This window comes from Megachile rotundata, chromosome 2 (assembly GCF_050947335.1).
Source record: "Megachile rotundata isolate GNS110a chromosome 2, iyMegRotu1, whole genome shotgun sequence".
In the NCBI taxonomy this organism is placed as follows: Eukaryota; Metazoa; Arthropoda; class Insecta; order Hymenoptera; family Megachilidae; genus Megachile; species Megachile rotundata.
In genome coordinates, this window is record NC_134984.1 from 20,166,241 (window position 1) to 20,186,973 (window position 20,733).

General features: G+C 37.4%; 2 protein-coding genes and 1 long non-coding RNA gene across 7 annotated transcripts in view; 1 reads left to right on the forward strand and 2 right to left on the reverse strand.

Moving 5' to 3' along the window:
* Positions 1 to 20,733, reverse strand: part of MCU (mitochondrial calcium uniporter) — a 69,925-nt gene that overhangs the window by 5,442 nt on the left and 43,750 nt on the right. The window lies entirely within an intron of this gene.
* jv (javelin) overlaps positions 734 to 20,733 on the forward strand; it is a 35,268-nt gene continuing 15,268 nt past the window's right edge. The window contains exons 1-2 of one of the 3 annotated variants that reach the window (XM_076542243.1): positions 734 to 761; positions 4,813 to 4,915. In XM_076542243.1, the coding sequence (XP_076398358.1) occupies positions 749 to 761; positions 4,813 to 4,915 (116 nt within the window). In that variant the 5' untranslated portion in view covers positions 734 to 748. Of the gene's footprint in view, positions 762 to 4,662; positions 4,742 to 4,812; positions 4,916 to 7,837; positions 7,876 to 20,733 lie in introns of those variants that run through there. The other 2 variants (XM_012293472.2, XM_076542244.1) reach the window with 2 other exon arrangements.
* On the reverse strand, positions 3,461 to 4,276 carry LOC143266670 (uncharacterized). Its single transcript, XR_013041634.1, has 2 exons — positions 4,185 to 4,276; positions 3,461 to 3,539 (listed from the first exon to the last, which is right to left on the reverse strand). It is a non-coding gene; the product is annotated as an uncharacterized LOC143266670 (long non-coding RNA).

Consider the following 20,733-nt stretch of genomic DNA (forward strand, 5'->3'; position numbering starts at 1 on the left):
GATCCATTTCTTTTTTCTTTATCGCACAGGGAAACGCGAAGCGTTCCGAGATTTTACGGCAAGGTCAACGAAAGCAGCTCGGAGGAACAGTAAAACCTAAACGTTACGAGAGAAAAGAATTTGATGAAGCTCGAGAGACTGAAGTTGAATGGTTCGAGGCAGAAAGAAAGAATTATGAAACTACGAAGATGCAAGGAATGAAGAGAAACGTTCGATTAATTCGATACGGTCGTTTCGATAACGAAAAACGAGTTCATTACTCGGTCGGACGACCCTTCCTCTTTGACAGACGTTGAAAAGTGGGACTCGTATTCATAAAATCGTTTTCGCGCGTAAACGACGCATAACGTAGTACTACGTGTGCCAGTTCGTAAAAACCAGCTCTTCGAAAATAAACGTGGTGTAAAATGGTATGAAAATTTTGGAGGAAGATATTTTCGAATAAAGTGCGAAAGAATTGCATGGAAGGGCGAGCGGAAATACCAATGATATTTGCTTTTTAGCGAAGGAGAGCAGGGTGAGTACCGGTCGTTTCCGTGAATTTGTTCGCGTGATGGTCACACGATCGAGCGGTAGATCGCGTTAACCTGGTTAGCAGCCGTTGATATGAGGAAGGTATTAGAGTGTGGAGACCGGAATGGGACGGCTATGTACGTGGATCTTTCCGTTGTAAGCAGAACGGAACCGAGCACCGTGATCCGGCTGCAACGATCTTTGGAAATGCATCTACGAGAACACATGGCACGACATGGGACCATCAGGTAAACTATCGATGACTCAACGCTCTGGAATTTCAATTTCATGTTTAAACTCAATTATTTTTATGCGATATCGTGTTCGGTATTCTTAATTCGGTTTAGTACTTTTACGATCGAGATTGGAGAATATGGATGCTGAATTTTGAGCACTGCTATTATGATGTACGGTATCGCAGTACTTTCATCAGCTTAGAATTTTAGTATTTTATTCTTGGACTCTTTTATCGGTTTAGAATTTTACTTGTTCACTCTTGGATTCTTTCATCGATTTAGAATTTTAGTAGTTCACTCTTGGACTCTTTTATCGGTTTAGAATTTTAGTAGTTCACTCTTGGACTCTTTCATCAGTCTAGAATTTTACTATTTCGCTCTTGAACTTTTTCATCAGTTTCAAATTTTATTATTTCATTCTTGAACTTTTTCATCAGATTCAAATTTTATTATTTCATTCTTGAATTCTTTCATTAATCTAGAATTTTACTATTTCGCTCTTGAATTCTTTCGTCAGTTTAGAATTTTACTATTTCATTCTTGAACTCTTTCATCAGTCTAGAATTTTACTATTTCGCTCTTGAACTCTTTCATCAGTTTCTAATTTTACTATTTCGCTCTTGAACTCCTTCATCAGTTTAGAATTTTACTATTTCATTCTTGAACTTTTTCATCAGTTTCAAATTTTATTATTTCATTCTTGAACTCTTTCATCGGTTCAGAATTTTACTAGTTCATTCTTGAACTCTTTCATTAGTTTAGAATTTTACTTTTTCATTCTTGAACTCCTTCATCAGTTTAGAATTTTACTATTTCATTCTTGAACTTTTTTATCTGTTTCAAATTTTATTAGTTCACTCTTGAACTCTTTCATCAGTCTAGAATTTTACTATTTCATTCTTGAACTCTTTCATCAGTCTAGAATTTTACTATTTCATTCTTGAACTCCTTCATCAGTTTCTAATTTTACTATTTCGCTCTTGAACTCTTTCATCAGTTTACAATTTTACAATTTCATTCTTGAACTTTTTCATCAGTTTCAAATTTTATTATTTCATTCTTGAATTCTTTGAACTACTACATTGTTACTTTCTTATTTTACTATTCTACAGTATTGTTCATCAGTATATTCTTTTTGACGGTAATGTTCAAAGTTCCAGTTTCGAGCAAAAATATCCCCGTAACACAGATTTAATTTCCCATATTTCCAGAGCCGCGAGAATGCAATAACGGATTGTTCGGTAAGCGTTGAAGGAATGTCGGGCTTGTGCAAACGGTAGCTTTTGAAAAGAGTATGATAGCGTGAAACGAACACCGGAAGGAATTATGCTCGCTGGAATCGAGCAACAACCGGTCAATCGATCGACGTTTGCGTCACGCGAGTTTCGCACGATTTCGAGAGTCATCGAAGTAAAGTGTCTTCTCTCTAATTACTTTAATCGATACCTCGGTATATTACTTTGATAATCGTAAGAGATATCGGGCGTTGATAGCGCAAAGTTAAGTGCCATTTGCAAGATATCTGCTCAATTCCGTGAAGTATCGCAATTTTAGGAGTCTGGAAGAAAGTCGACCCGATTAACGATACTCTATTTCATCCATCAAGTGTTTTCATTAAGTTGTTACGAAAATTATGATCGGTTAGATACGCCAGGGACATGAAAGTACATGAAAAAACCGAAGTATATCGTTTAAATTATAAATTTACGATAAAAGAATTTTATTATATGGATTCAATCTTCTGAAACTTCTGCATATTATTTCTATATATCAGATCGAGAGTGATTTATCTAGCTTGAAACAATTTTCGAATGATTAATAATCTGAGATTCAAGATGTTATTGCGTGTTATATTTTAGAATAATAAAATGTGGTCCGAACGGTTACTTTCGAAATGCTGGAGCTATCATCATATTAGTGAAAAAACACTGGTTTCTATTGTACCTCACTGTCAGTTCCGAAAGCGAACTTAATCAGAAGCGGAAGACTTCGGTGATGGCGAAATATCTTGTTAGGAAGAAATTTGAACTAGTTGCATTTTTTAAATATTTTGTTTATAATATATTTATAATACACCTCAGCCTTGAACGTTATTTTTAATACTAAAAATCGATTAATTTATTCTAGTAAAAATTTAATTTATCAACACACTGGTATATTTATAGTATCGAGGAGAAACGACTGCAAATGATAGATATATAAATAATTATCATCCAAATGATTGCTTCAATTATTACCTTTATGTAAATTGTTAACTGAATTATTATGGAAATAACAGTGATTATCTATTTGTTATATAAATCATCAGTTAAGCTCAGTTTATGTTTGAATAACCATGTAATTTATTATTTATGTTGTTATATAAATTATTACTTTAAGCTGTTACGCAAGCGATTATTGGGGAGAGAGCAACCGATTATAATTTCGTAGAAAAATAAATAGTGAAGAGTACTATGCTCTACCATGTACAAATTACGTATCACCGAAATTATCCATAAAATTATAAAATAGTTGCTCTCTTTTTCTAAATTATCAAAACAGTTGCCTAATTTATCTCGTAAATAACTCGGAGTCACGTTGGACAATTAATGGGGCCCCGGAGTCGTGGTTTCTTCGGCAACGTAGAAAGATTGGAAGTGGAGATGGTACCACCACCTTTCCGGTGTCGTCCTCCCTTCTTCCAGCTCCGTGAAAAGTTCGCGGTGGTGAAGTTTTCTCCGTTGCCAGTCTACCTCCGGATACTATTCAACTAATAAGCAGTGACGTGCGCGTGAACAATTCACCGGGTTCCTTCGTGCAAAAAAAAAAAAAACTGGTACCTAAACAAGGAGACATCGATTTCCTGAACAGGGGTGCTTTTAAGTCGTGACCGATATCGTGATCGTTTAAGTGGCGTGGCCTCTTCAAGGATGCACGACTGATCGTCGAGGATCTCCCCAAGGGTACGTGAATAATACACATATCTCTTCGCGTACCGTTTAGTTGCCGGCGAAAGTGTAACCGGGGTAGATTCTGACCTTTACGCCGGGAACTCGTGGTTACGGTGACATTTGCGATAATGCAGGTAGACAATATTCAGTGACATTGCTAGTGCATTCTGTGCGACGTGTTTTGTGAAATTCGAATTATATTTGGGACGTTATGGGACTGTCGGTGCTTAAGGTCTTCAATTTCGTACAAATTTAGACAATTTCATACACGAATAAAGGTTTGTGATCGAAATTCTCGCTGCGGTCGATATAAAATACTTTAGACTTATATTTCATTAAAAAATAAATTTATATCTGACAAAATTTTATATTTTATTTTAACTTACATACATTTACATTAATTCAAATATTTAAATAATTCAAAATAACTGAATCTCGTCCTCTGACTACAAACATTGATCACAGAAATAAGTTTCAATATAACTACAGTACTTAATTACCTCACCTTATCTAGCTTTAGTTTACTAACTTTTGGTTCAGCATCTCGGGCCAGAACCGTAGGTCCAGACCCTTTCTCGACAAAATTTACGAAGGAACAATCTCGGTTCAACTTAACATAAAAGCTCCGATGTTTTCCTCCACTCTTATACTCCAGTTCGACCTACATCAGCAGCAGGAAAGCAATAGTCGTGGACGCCATCTAGGTACAAGCGCGACTACTAAATCTCCCGTCAAATATATGTGCAAATCAACTGCACCTGCGGCCGGCGAGCATTAATCATTTATTTTTTTAGGATTTTCCATTCGGTGCATATTATTCTTTCATTTATCTCGAGCTCATAACTTTTTCCATTTTTAAACAGGATCGAAGTGTACTCTGTGCGGCGCAGATTGTTTAACAATATATTATAACAGCTCGTTAAAACAGTTAAAAGTAAAACGTGATCGCAGGGAATCGAGCCTGAAACTGAATATCCAACAAACTAGATCGCAAATAAATGATCAAATTTGTATATGCAAATGTATTACAACTGATGCATTTCATGCAGAGAATATTTGGATGTATGTAACCGATACCGTAATTGTATATCCATTATTGATGTTTCGTTTAATTGCATATCCATCAATTTCAGGCCTCGTCGTTCAGGGGTCAACCATGGGTGGAGTACAAAGTGGATCCCATACCCTTGGAGAGGCATTATGGGTGCATGAGAGACAACGACAAAAATGCCATCGGTAAGTAATTTTGCAAATAAATTCGGAGATGTAGGAATTTAAGATTATAGGGGTCTAGAGACCTAGAGATCTCGAGGTATAGGAATGTGGGACAATCTTGGGGTATAGGAATCTGGGGTATAGTTCTTGGCATATAGGAATTTGTGGTATAGGGATCTTAGGATATAAAGATCTGAAGATATAGATCCATGAATTTCCAATATACGTTTCAAAATTTATAGACATTTGTACGAAATTACTACCAAATAGAATAGAAAATATTACAAATAAGAATTTCAATATACCAGTTTTCACTATACTAGTCGTGTTAACCCCTTGCCGTGTCATTTACTTATGAGCTGCGTCAGTCAAGACTAACCATTCAGGACTGTAACATTAAAACGAACAAAGAAAATTAAAATGTTCTAAGTATTTTATATTCAGGGATTCTTGACAACGCAAATTATAGTTGGATCTAAAATTCAAGTTGAAGAGTATTCAAAATTTGAGTAACATTAATCACACTTGAGTTGTGAGTGCGTCACGAGTGAGACTCGTCAAAGCACGGGAAGGGGTTAAATTACCATAAGTAATGGCGGTAAGAAGGATGGGAGTAAAGGCAAAAAAGGAGAGGGGAATAGAAATTAACTGTGCCGTAAGTTAATTACGTTGCAGAATGATAGAGAGGAGGTATACGTCGTGGCCCAGATTTTTAATGAACTCGAAAAATTGCCTAGAACTTTACGGTGCATAGATATCAGAGCAGAAACGATACTATAGCGATGTCCGTAAGATGATATTATTTTAATCTATTCCCGAGTATATTTCATTATTCAGAATGAGATATCGCGCGATGCTTAAGCAGCAAGAATGTTACGGGAAATTATGCGGGGCTTAATCGCGGGTCTTGCAATTTTCAAAGTAAATGGGCTTTTGGAAATTCTTGTAGTAAAAACTGTACGGTGTTTTGGTTCGATACACCGTTCGGTACCGTTCGAACGAAGTACTTGGGGCTTTATGGTTAGTAGACGTTTAATCGTTAATTAGTGGGATTTCGACACGGTCAGGCTGCGCTTATTAACGCGGTCGTGGTCTAATTACTCGAACCTCGTCGAGACCTTGCGTTCGTTTCTCGTTTTAAAAGATCCCGCCGCTTTTGTTTCGCGGTTTCTTTTTCGTATTGGCGCCCTTTACTCGACGACAGTTTTCCGGCGCATGCGCGTCGATCATCGAACCGCGCATGCGTCGTCGGCGTCGATAGCGTGCGAAATTTAAACATCGATAGAAATTGTACTCGTCTGATCGATCGCGATACACGATTACGCGAAAGTATTAATCGTAAACAGTTTTCTTTTGAATTATTTATCTGTTTACTGCAGATCCGATCGGAGCTCTTTTCGTGCAGTGACTACACAATAATGAGTTGCCAACTTTCGAGTGGCAGCACGCATGGGTTTAAAAGGAAATTGTCATTTGAATTTGTTTGCTCTCTCTTTTTTAAGAACCTGGTATATGATATAAAAAGAAAATGGGAATGTCCGATGTATCGTGCGATTACGTCGCAATGATTTTTCAGAGCATGCGCGTTACGGATGAAATTGAGCGCTGTTACCGCGTTCAGCGCCGCGCGAAATTTGAAAATAGGTCAGAGAAAATTTTTACTAGAAAGTTTAATATTTTCAGGCACGGCACCACAACTGGAAATCGTATAAATATACATTAAAGCGCAATTTCTACAGTCCTAATTAAGCGTTTATGCATTTCATTTTCGTCGGACCTTTTTGTTTCAAGATTCGACTCAAGAATTAGATAATCCTTATTCGATGAGAAGAAAAGAAACGCACTGTACCGTACCAGAAAAATTCATTCATCTTGTTTACGCGATGCGCAACGGGATTTTTACTTCTATTTATTGATTTACGAGAAAATATTTCACTTTATATTTTGTTATTTGACTGCATGCCATGATGCATCACACGCACGGCAGAGTTCCGCTAATTAAACGCCTGTAGAAACTCGGGAATTTCTATCTCCATATTCACGAAACCGCTAACGAGTTTGCCAGTTTTGCGCAGGAATCTTGCTTTTATTCTCGTGGGTACACTTCGAAAATTGATATAAGGTAAACCCTCGGCCAATCAAATGCACCGAATTCGATATGCATACGCATACACCGAAACCACTCGATTTTGCAAATATATTTGCTTCAAGCATTAATTACCGCGATCACGTGCAACGAAACGCAAATTATACACAGTAATCTGCATCATAATTATAACTTCGTCCTCAAACAATAATTTCCACAAAATAATAAACACAGAAATCAGAACGAGCTAAACAAGGAAATGCTTTACAAGGAATGTTAGTTACTCCAAAGGGTTCTTTATGAAATATCATTCTTTGAGGCGTTTTGCGAAATAACAGTGTTAATCGCACAGTATCATCCATGCGGAAAATACAATTGCACTCCGCGACCGCACACGAGTACAATAAAACTTCAATATCGTTTGAAAACACCCGCCTTTGTTTCCAACGGTTTCAAAGCAACAGTTCTCGTCTCGTACGATTTTTGCTCGTTCAGCTACAACGGCCACGGAATCCGCGCAAACGATAGGAAAATCGAGGTTGGCGAAAATCAACGAGCACGCGACGTGTCCTTAATTAGCGCGGTCGATTCGCGACTCGATCGCAATCGAAAGGACGAGACACGCCGGGGGTAGGAGGTCTACATAGCGGAACGCCGGATATCCGCTTTGACGAGCTCTTTCTGTTTCACCGGCATGCACACACACCTGCGTGTTGTACAGGACAAAGGGCCGTGACAGCAAGCGTGCATCGAAATTCGCCCACCCGTATGGAAAGTCATTTCTGTTCAGAAAACGCGCGCGAAACGTAACGCGGCCACGGAGATGCTTGTGCGCGATGTTCGCCGTGAAAATCGTTTACTGTCAGGTCACGATGGAGTTCGTCGACAATCACAGGTATTGTTCAAGTCTTCCTTAATTTCAGACGGAATTTCAGGTGCTTTGTGTTAGGGGCTAGGTCGAAAATTTTGGGGTTCAGGGAGTTTGAGAGTCAAATGTGGAAATGCAAGATTTTGGAGTTTGGGGAATTTGGAATTTTTGAGGGCTGCGTAACAGTTCAACCGCAGACAAAATAACCGACGACAAAATAACCGAATAACAAAATAATCGTTCAATACTATAACACCACATATTAATTATATTCAACCAACATATTTATTACCTAACCTAACCTAACCAACACGGTTATTTTGTCATTCGGTTCTTTTGTCGTCGGTTATTTTGTCGCGGTTATTTAAGCGTGCTACCATTTTTGAGAGTCGGAAATCTCAGGTTCTTGGAATAGGGAAACTTGGAGTTTGGGGAATTTGGAATTTTTGAGAGTTGGGAATCTCAGGTTCTTGGAATAGGGAAGCTTGGAGTTCGAGGAATTTGGAATTTTTGAGAGTTGGGAATCTCAGGTTCTTGGAATAGGAAAACTTGGAGTTCGGGGAATTTGGAATTTTTGAGAGTTTGGAATCTCAAGTTCTTGGAATAGGGAAACTTGGAGTTTGGAATCTCAAGTTCTTGGAATAGGGAAACTTGGAGTTTGGAGAATTTGGAATTTTTGGGAATTTGGAATCTCAAGTTTTTGGAATTTGGGAAGCTTGGGATTTTCGGGTTTTAGGATTTTGATAACTTGGAATTTTTGGGCTTGAGACTCGAAGATTTTGTGAATATGAAATTTTGGGACTTCAGACTTCTTAAAATTTCAGATTTTTGTAATCATATGATTTGAGTGGAAATGAATTGTATGAAAATTTGAGACTGGGACTTTGAAAATATAAGGAAACATGAAACTTGTGAATGTGACAACCTCGAAGTTAAAAGCTTTGTAATTTAAAAGTTTAAAAATACAGAAGTGTTAAAGAATGAACAAACTTCCAGGATTATCCTGAAGTTCAAATTTAATCTGTCTCTTCAAGAGCTTGTGTTAATGTACTTTGCAGAAGTAAAGTTCTTTGAGCTTATGCTGGTCTGTAAGTGCTCAGCGAAGATTTCAAAGGATTTGTTTCTGTCCGTTCAGAACCTAGGATTATCATTATCTGCACGTTTCATCGATTTCGGGTTTTACATAGACTTCGAGAAAATTATTTCTTCACAATTTCACTAATCCCGAACGATTCAAGGCGATTACTTTTCAGTTGAATTTCTTGTTTCAAAATAATTAAACCAAAGAAAATCGTCGATTAAATACTGCGTAGAAAATACTGCAACTAAACGCGAAGTGAAAACGGAAAATATGTGGAGCACCGAGAAAAACATTTTCACGAACGAACTTTTTTCGATAAGGTTGTTTGATGTAGTACGAAGGTTTCGCTTCGATCGTCAAACAATTATTTCCAGCAGCAGGTGAAATACGTTGCTTTAAATGGAAAATAAAACCCAGTTTAGTTGTACATAATCTTTCCCGATATTTTTCTTTCCGAATACGATCTATCAAACGATTACTGGAGGAGAAGAGGGCTTGAAAATCGATTAATCACTGAAATCCTCCCGATAGATAGAAATCGTAAATTGAAATCGAGATTCTGATAGTCTATCAAGCTTTCTAGCTCGTGTATTCTCTTCTTTTTTCTGTGGAAACTTTATTGAACTTCATTTCTTGTACCACATTTTTTACTGGACATTTCGAGGAGCTCTTCTATCGGAAATTAATTTATTTATACATTTATAAGTTCTTGTTTCAAATTTAAATTATTGTTTCTAAATTTAAGTTATTTCACAATTAACGAAAACTGGCGCTTACGTTGTGTCATGTCATAAGAAAAAATTGTGTGGAATTTGTTAAGTACACTAATATCTTTGACACGTCGATCAATACATTCTACGTACCATAATGAAAATGATCTAGGAAGCGTAAAGGTAGAGTAGTTTTAGTCAAAGCGGCCCTCGCTTCGATCCATTATTGGCTTATACGAAATTCCTTTTGTGGGAACACGAATATAGCCGCCATTGTGCAACATCCTGTCGCTTGATGGCTCTGTTTCCTGACCTTTCCGAAGTCGAGGGAACACGCGACGACGGCCAACTAATGTTACTTTCCATTTTGTTTTACCTCTATAAAGCGCGAAACTTCCCCATAAAACGCGCTGTTATTTTCTATCCATCCGTACGCAACTTCCACAAATTATCCACTCGTATCCTTAACAACTGAAATTTCCATACTTTTCACTGTACATGCTGTTTCATAGATAATGAATGCGGTAACGAATTGTGGCGATGTAGCGAGACTTTATTGTATTACTGAAGTTACTGTAATTGATTTATTTATAGGAGCGAGGCACGCAGGGGTGTATTACATATTATTAAATCCTCACATATTTTAGATTTCTATCACATATAGAATATGTACACTATATACACATAGCTAGATATTTAGATTCACAGATTTCTAAATACCTAATTACTTATAGCTTTATGTTCCTAGATTCTTAGATATCTAAATTGCCTATAGGCCCAGATTTTTTCCTTGCCAGATCTCTATATTAAAAAATGTGATCAGAACCATGCTCTTCCCACGTTCTATACCTCTAAACCTAACTATCCCTACTCATAAAGTATTCCCACTTAATTTATCATCTGTGATATCCCTGGTAATACATGATTTCAACACGTCAAGCAAACTCGTAACAATCGATGGACCTCGACATCTGTACTCGACTTAGGACCAATTTGTGGTCAGTCGCGAAGATTTCCGTTTACGTAATAACAGTATTGTTATACGCAAGGATGTATTTTGTTCTTTCGGTTTTCATGGCGAGGTTACGTAAACCAGCGACGCTCGAACCGTGGAAATATTAAAATTAATGTCCATATTAGGTAAGATCAGAACGCGATCACCAAGTTACATCGACAAGATCGTTTCATTTTTTACGACTTCTCGGTTGAAAAACTATTTTATTCCCCTTTCGCGCTATGTTTTAAGCGAAGTGGAATTTCCTTTGATCGCTTTTTATTCCAAGCATTTCTCTTCTGCCTTCTCTTACTGGCCGGTATTTATCTTCCTTAGGGGAAATGAAGCGAAACGTTCGATCTTTATTAACTCGAAGATTCAAGGTTCGAATTCAGTAAATTCTATGCAATCGTTTTACGTAACGAAAGATGTGACATACCAAAATCGAGGAAAGTTTGAAGTTTGCAATAATAGCGGTTAAATTTTCTAGCCCGCAGACCGCAACTTCTTCTCTTCCGGTACTCGATTCCTCGATCGAAAGTGATTTCAATCGATTCCGACACACTATCGGACGTCAATGACCCTGGGTTATATTACACGCACTACTCGAATTACTTTTCACTTTCACGGAATTAATTTCTCCGGTGTTTTATCCCGATGGAAGAACACGTACGGGTGTTTCGGTTAATCGACCAGTTCCATTAGAATATTATGTACACCGGTATGAACAACTATGTCGTGCACTTTAGAAATAATGTTGCACTTTAATTTTCAGAATAAACAATTTTAAATTATTATACTTTTCACAAAGTTTCGATCAGTTGAATGAAAGTTGAAGTAAACTCGATGCACAATGGGGGTGAATCATCGCAGCTGGATTCAAACGTCACCCAATTCAAAGGGGTCGTTTTAGTTTTGCTACGGGAAGGAAATGGTTTCCTTGGAAACTTTGAATCATTGGTCAAAAGGGGAGAAGGGGATAAACTTGTCTACCGATCGGACCATTCTTCAGTCACGTTTTAACGTTTGTTTTATCATCATTTTAAGAATAAATCGCGAGTGAAGTGTGATTCGAGGATTCTTTTAAAGTGTACCTTTGAAGGTAACCCTAACTATATTTTTTATTTTATCAGTGTACGCTAAAGAATCGATTATCGGAGAAATGTAACACGACACATTTATCCACTTTTCAATTACTTCGAACATAATTGAATTTGGCTGTACATATGGATTGAAACATTTCCGAAAGAGAGAAATATTTTCGATCTTCGTTTGGACATTCATTCGAAACAGAATTGATCGATGTACCAATCGAAGCTTTATTCAATGATTAATTGCAATCGCAGTCACCTAACGCCCTTTCGTTTTTTTTAGCTAGCATTTTTTTTTACGTTATCGATGCCAGAATTTGCTTTGACAAAGACCGTGTTCTTACACGATATCCAACCATTAATTTTCATCGACCTTCCGTCGCGTGAACTGATTTTTAAAACCTTATTCTTTTCCATTAATCTTAGCAGTTGAATGACCAGCTGCAAACATTCCTTTCCAGCTATTTTATCGGGAATTCGTATTTTCAGTTCATTTCCCTGAATGTATGTTAATTTCAAGGGATTTTGCGGGGAATATTCAACGGATTCGATGCAGTTTTTTTATCATGGAGAATCAGCGCGACGTTTACTTCTTTATCTAGAACGTCCGCCACAAAAAATCAGTGATTCATTTGTTCTTTTATCTCGAACGAAACCCTAGGGACTTCATATTCGTTTATTCCGTTTATTAACGCCTTTCGTTGAATTTCAAATTACCCATTTCCTTCGTCGATAAAACCCACAGGCTAAGGGACGTGCAAAGATATTTATATAAGTCTTTCGCGAAGAATAAAATCTAAAGAGATGGATATTAGTTTCAGGCACGTATCCCGATATCAATATCGATACAAAGTATACATTGTACTCGGTAGAGCAAACACAAGGATCTTATTCTGCCTAACAATCTATGCGTTTACCTTACCACTTGTAGCTGCCGTAAGAAAAATACCCCCCGAAAGAAAAACGGGATACGCGTGAAACACGAACCCGAAAGAAACAGGTGAAGTAAAAGCCAGCAAGTCGATCGTTATGAAAGTACAGTGTCGTGTGTATCCAGGTGACTCGACTAAGTAAGTGGTAGCTAGGCCAAGTGCCATGGTCACTTTCTTCTTCGTGGTCTGACGTGACACTGTTGTTTGCGACTGGTTGAACACGGAACGAACAAACGAAATTCTCTGTGAATGATAAAAAAGCAATATCGATCGATATATATTTTTCAGTTAAATTCGATATTTTTCGTATCAATTCTAGCAGTTCTATGCGTAGTATTATCTCGCATAGTATCGCCACGAATTGTATTACCACGAGTGGAATTGTCACCATGCATTAACTCCATTTTCTAATCGTCACTACTAAATCCTGGTTACAAAATCGCAGCAGTGTAAACTGGAAATCAGATGAATCATCAGTTTCTTAGATTTCTCTTATATAAGATCGTTAACGCGTTGACAATCATGAGTATCATCGACGCCAGACATAACATTTAATATACCCAAGTAATTATGAAAGTAAATAATAACGTTATATAATGTTCATTGTGCTAATAATACCTCGCAAAAATGAATACTTAAATAATAAATTAAATAGCTATAATAAAAAACGTGTTACAACCACGCTGTAATTTTGAATACAATAATTCTTTCTGCCTCGTGTTAAATTACCGTAAACGTCTTGATTAATCGTAAAAAAGACGGAAACGTACCCAGTGGATATTCATGGTGTTCGATTCCCATGCGAGCAGTTTCGAGTCACGTTCCCCATAAACCTCGTTTAATCATCCTCGGCGTCGTTAATTAACGTATTGAGTGAACGTAGTAGGTGTAATTAACGAAACTTTAATAACAGTGCCGCCGTGTTCGCGAACTTAAATTTGATAAACAGCATATAAGTGGTTGGGTGGGCTGTACTTCTGAATACCTCCCACTAATTTAAGAAGTTGTATGAAACTTTATTAAATTGCCTATAACGATGTGATATAATTGGAGCAAACATGTTCGTATCTCAACATGTCAGCAATATGTGTGTACGTATGATAGATGGAGGGGTGTATTTTTCTATATCCATCACTGTATCCTTCTATCACGCGTAGAATTTCTTCGCGTTGATTTCTCTCGCGTTATTTTGCCACGCGTAGAATTGCTACGCGATGCAAACTCACATGTGAAGTTCTCTCGCGTTATATCACCACGCGAGGAGTTCCTTCGCGTTATATCGCCACGCGTGGAGTTCCATCGCGTTATATCGCCACGCGTAGAATTGCTACGCGTTGCAAACTCTACGCGTGGCGATATAACGCGAAGGAATTCCACGCGTGAGTTTGCAACGCGTAGCGATTCTACGCGTGGCGATATAGCGCAAGGGAATTCCACGTGTGAGTTTGTAACGCGTAGCGATTTCACGCGTGGCGATATAACGCGAGGGAACTCCACGCGTGGTGATATAACGCGATGGAACTCCACGCGTGGTGATATAACGCGATGGAACTCCACGCGTGGCGATATAACGCGAGGGAACTCCACGCGTGGTGATATAACGCGATGGAACTCCACGCGTGGTGATATAACGCGATGGAACTCCACGCGTGGTGATATAACGCGATGGAACTCCACGCGTGGTGATATAACGCGATGGAACTCCACGCGTGGTGATATAACGCGATGGAACTCCACGCGTGGTGATATAACGCGATGGAATTCCACGCGTGGTGATATAACGCGATGGAATTTCCATGCGTGGAATTCTAGTACGTAGCGATTCTACGCGTGGCGATATAGCGCGAGGGAATTCCACGCGTGAGTTTGCAACGCGTAGCGATTTTACGCGTGGCGATATAGCGCAAGGGAATTCCACGTGTGAGTTTGTAACGCGTAGCGATTTCACGCGTGGCGATATAACGCGCGGGAACTCCACGCGTGAGTTTGCAACGCGTAGCTATTCTACGCGTGGCGATATAACGCGAGGCAACTCTACGCGTGAGTTTGCAATGCGAGGTAATTCTACGCGTGGTGATATAACGCGATGGAACTCCACGCGTGGTGATATAACGCGATGGTATTTCCATGCGTGGTGATATAACGCGATGGAATTTCCATGCGTGGAATTCTAGTACGTAGCGACTCTACGCGTGGCGATATAACGCGTGAGAATTCTACACGTGTAATTACTACGAGTAGCATCTCCACCCATAGCAATATACCTCAAAATATAGAATCTTTCATCTGAATTCGCCGAACGTATCCTTTCGATGCTATTGAAACTCTGAAAGTTTCACATATCCCTCGAACCTTCGAATGTCGTAATACGCGATTGAAATATTCAAGTATACCAGCCGCGTTTCAGACACGCTGGACCGTGTCACGGTCGAATCAATGCGAAAGCTAAATAAAACCGATCGGATAAATTGTTAATCCTGGTCGCGGCACCTACAGAAAAATTTACTTTTCGCGACTGGCACGTGACGGATATAAAACAGATTGGTTATGCTTGGTATATTTTATCCTTGACACAATGTCGTTACATCCGAGAGATGTCACGGTAGCGATGCACAGGTAAGCACGAGGAAGGAAAAGAAACCTCAATGAGTCGTCAGGAAACCGAGAGATCTTGGCGCACGATGACGAATTATGCACCGGCCTACTTCCGGTTTTATTCGGAAGTTCGTGCACCATCGGTGTTACTCCCGGGATCAACTTTGAGAAACTAACAAATTCTTGCTGACATGATAGATAACTATCGCGGAAACGGCGGAAATAGTCATTTATTCCTGGACGAAAATAGAATAAGGTGATTTATAAACTTGTCGGAAGTTGCGCTTATTGTCTCCTGTACATTAAGAACCCCGTATTTAAGATTTCACATCTGGCACATGAAACTTAACGATTCAGAAAATTACGAGGTCTAGCTTTAATTGAATACACTATCACTATTTATGAATCAGATACCTGATCACAATACCGTAGCAATTGAACTCCGATGTCTTCGAAAATATAAAAAGTCCAATCCTATTTAATTTAATTTAACCATCAATAAAATGTCCCGCTAGCACAAATATGTCGCATGAAAATCGCCATTCTATTCTCGTACATGAATGTGCATTTTCCACGACAAAATAAGTGTACAAAGTAAATATGTATCACGCGCGTACAATTTACGTCTGCCTGCAATTGACATTGCGATTTAGCACAATTATAAATTAATTCCAAGAAACACTTTTTTTAGACTGTCTAAATATTTCAGCAGCTTCGCAGTTTGCGGGTCGGAAAAATTCCACTGGGCATTTTCGATTTTGTTTCAGAGAACAGAACGGTTTTATCCTTCCGCGATCATGACAGTTTTAAAAGCTTCGGTGATCCAAGTAATCGCCAGAGACCAACCGTGTTTCAACATCAAACAGAATCGTTTTCGTTCGCGGAATTTTGCATATCTTGTATCTATACCGAAACGACAACAAACGTGACGCAACGTTCCTCCACTTCCGGTTTAATATTCATCATTTTCGTACAATTTTCGTCGGTATGGTTGCAGGATTTCCTAACTAAAAGGAACCATTGTCGTTGCTTTAATAATTCCTCCCTCGTTCCCGTTCTCTTAAAAGACGATTCATGAATTATCCTCGGTAAATCCTGAGGAATATGGCACACGGTCGTTGCCATTTGACCCTCGGTTTTACGACTACGATATTATCTATCTTCGAGTCCTTCGAGTCTTCGACATTGACTATAGACGCCCCTGACACGTCATCCTCGGTGCTCGGAATAATAACGTTCCTCCATCTTCATTGTCTCACGGGGGCGCCTGTTTTCCTTTTCAACGATTACGGAAGGAAATCTGCTTTGCCACTGTTATTCCCGAGAACCGGTATTAAAGTAAAATTCCGTCGAAAACAAAGAAAATCTTCACTCGTAATTGCGTCGTGGAGGATGCAATTAAACGACGTTTTTCTGAGTGAAATTCAGACCACCGCCGTAGAAATGCAGATGAAGTTACAAAAGAAAACTATGTTCTCTTACGTTATCACAATCCTGAGACTTAACATTGTATCCCCTCTTACATTGTACATTCATTGAAGAAATAAACTGCAGTCTCTTTGATACTAATTTAAAAACTCTTATTACTCTTTAAAACACTTAAAACATGAGTGACGATATCACAGAGTCTACAGTACCTCGATTATTTAAATTAAAATCGATTACACAGGCTAAACGATAGAACGTAATATCACTTAAAAAACTGCAATCGACAGAAAATAATGGGTCGCATATTCGCAGTGAATTCCAAGTGCATAATGGGTATTGAAACTCGTTGAAATCGACAAAACCCGGTTAAACTGCAGGTTCAAAAGATCGTTCCGAAGCTCCTTGACTCCGTATTAAAACATTTTCCGATATCACAGCCCTTCAAAGTTTCGCGATCGCGGAATTAATCGCAGGATATGTAGCTTTATTATCGCAATGGCCAACAGAAGCAACGGAATTGTACGGGAAAGTCATTACGAGAGGTTCCCGAGGGGGACCGGAGTTCGAACAGATAAAAACTTGAATTCATGGGTTTTACTTTCGTCCGGTCATTCATCGCTCCCCGGAGAAATTTTAGAAATAAAAAGGGAACTTTGGATCCGAGGGTCTGCGAAGAGAGATCAATGACGTCAACTTCTGACTAAGGTGAAGTACTCCCACTACGAATGGACAATCCGAGTGGAGACACGGGTTGTCCTGTCGAGGGAACAGGTGCACGGTGGCGATCGGTCGACCAGGTACAACGATATCCGTCAGTCGATGCGCGAACGAGAAAGTGAAAAGCCGGTTCGCAACGACGGCTTTTAAATCTCTAGACAAGAATCGTGATAAAAGAGCTGGATCGACTCGGTCGATTTTGGACATCTTTCGCGAGTGTCGGTTCTTTACGGACTGTGTTTTTGAAGACAGATTTCACGCTGAAAATTGATAGGAAACATCGAACTGGTAAGAAATTAGTTGATCTCAGGATGGGAGAGCAATGTTGATTGATGTGTTGTATGATTTGTGGGAGTGATTGCACTTTTTGGAATTTTTGGTATTCTTCGTGTTCTTTATTATCTTCACATTCTTCGTATTTGATACATGTTTCACATATGAGTTGAGAAGCATTAATGTAGAGTGACTATTGGCTGCCTGCATCTAGGAATGTTTTCAATGAAAATTTCCATCGTAATATCGCCAATTTGTATTCTCCATTCTGATACAACATATGTGGGTATGTTAGATTGAGTTTTATTCGACAGTACAAGTACTTATTATAAGACAGTACAAGTCTACTTTCTGAGTCACATCTACTCTTGTTATAAAAATATTCACCTACTCTTGTTATAAAAATTGATGCATGTAATCATTTCAAACATTTATCCAAAGGTGTGTGAACATGTGTGTCGTCTTTGTAAAATACTTTAGAGATGTTCCTAAGTGAAACAATTGAAGAATCTAGTCCCATAGGGTACACCTGGATACCTACGAGCACTTCGACTCATCCAAACACTCTCCCATAAAATTGAAATTTCTCATGGTCAAAAACGTGTTAATAAACAAAATATAATAAACAAGGTTGTTTATCTCGATGCAGCCATTAGTCACGGTTCCACGTTTCGCGCGTGATACTCCTTTTGCCCGAGGAATTATATAATTCGCGTTTTACCATCGGGTTCCGTATACACGGCACACACCGAATCAAGGTTAGTAAGTCACCTGTCAGTCGTACAAAAAAGAGGCAGAATTGACGTCAGAGACAGCTAAGACTGGCTGTTTATCCCGGTTGAAACTTGCACGTTGCTAATCAATTATCCGTAGTTTCGCGCGTTTCTGTTAACTCGCGCTAACGGAAACCATTAAATGGCACGAGAGCAAACACGCAGCGTCTTTTCGTTCTTCGACGCTTCTGATAGAAATCGCTAACCAGATTGCTTCGCGTTTCTGTGGTTTTCGTATTTCGCGAAAGCACGCTCGCGATGCGCGACTTGCATAATACTTGCTTTGGAGTTAATCGAACGTGCAGAACTGCACGAGAGCTGCATTATGAAAATCTGCATTGTCTTTTTAAAAATGTCATATTGGTTGATTATGTTGATACAATATGTTGATAGAATGTATTGATTGAATATATTGACTGAATATATTGATTGAATATATTGACTGAATATATTGATTGAATATATTGACTGAATATATTGATTGAATATATTGATTGAATATATTGATTGAATATATTGATTGAATATATTGATTGAATATATTGTACTGAATATATTGATTGAATATATTGACTGAATATATTGATTGAATATATTGACTGAATATATTGATTGAATATATTGATTGAATATATTGACTGAATATATTGATTGAATATATTGTACTGAATATATTGACTGAATATATTGACTGAATATATTGACTGAATATATTGACTGAATATATTGATTGAATATATTGACTGAATATATTGATTGAATATATTGATTGAATATATTGACTGAATATATTGATTGAATATATTGTACTGAATATATTGATTGAATATATTGACTGAATATATTGATTGAATATATTGACTGAATATATTGATTGAATATATTGATTGAATATATTGACTGAATATATTGATTGAATATATTGTACTGAATATATTGACTGAATATATTGACTGAATATATTGACTGAATATATTGACTGAATATATTGACTGAATATATTGACTGAATATATTGACTGAATATATTATCTGAATATATTGATTGAATATATTGAATGAATATATTATCTGAATATATTGATTGAATATATTGACTGAATATATTGATTGAATATATTGATTGAATATATTGTACTGAATATATTGATTGAATATATTGACTGAATATATTGATTGAATATATTGACTGAATATATTGATTGAATATATTGATTGAATATATTGACTGAATATATTGATTGAATATATTGTACTGAATATATTGACTGAATATATTGACTGAATATATTGACTGAATATATTGACTGAATATATTGATTGAATATATTGACTGAATATATTGATTGAATATATTGATTGAATATATTGACTGAATATATTGATTGAATATATTGTACTGAATATATTGATTGAATATATTGACTGAATATATTGATTGAATATATTGACTGAATATATTGATTGAATATATTGATTGAATATATTGACTGAATATATTGATTGAATATATTGTACTGAATATATTGACTGAATATATTGACTGAATATATTGACTGAATATATTGACTGAATATATTGACTGAATATATTGACTGAATATATTATCTGAATATATTGATTGAATATATTGAATGAATATATTATCTGAATATATTGATTGAATATATTGACTGAATATATTGATTGAATATATTGAATGAATATATTATCTGAATATATTGATTGGATATATTGATTGAATATATTGATTGAATATATTGATTGAACATATTGACTGAATATATTGATTGAATATATTGATTGAATATATTGATTGAGTATATTGATTGAATATATTGATTGAATATATTGACTGAATATATGGATAGAACATGCTGTCTAATATGGAAAACGATACCGAAGTAAGATTTGTTCGACACAAGAATGATCAGATATCTGCGATCGTCCTCGAACTCTTTTGACCCGTGAACAATCGAAGAACAGAGATTGTTTGAATGAAGTAGAGGCATCGACTGTTCAAACCGCGGAACTTCTTCCGGTTTGTGTCATAGGATATTCCCGCCGCGTTTCTCTCACCGTAGAGGTTCGAACCTTTCCTTTGTGGCTGCATACGGAGTGCAATGATCGATGTCCGATCAACCGGAAGCCTATATCGATTCCGACAGTCACCGGGAAGAGCTAGGCACGTTAGACGAATGTATACAACAAAATTTATATAGTTTCGAATTCAATCGGGCACTTTCGACCTGACGAACAGCTAGATTTAATTGACGTATTTCAATTACCGTG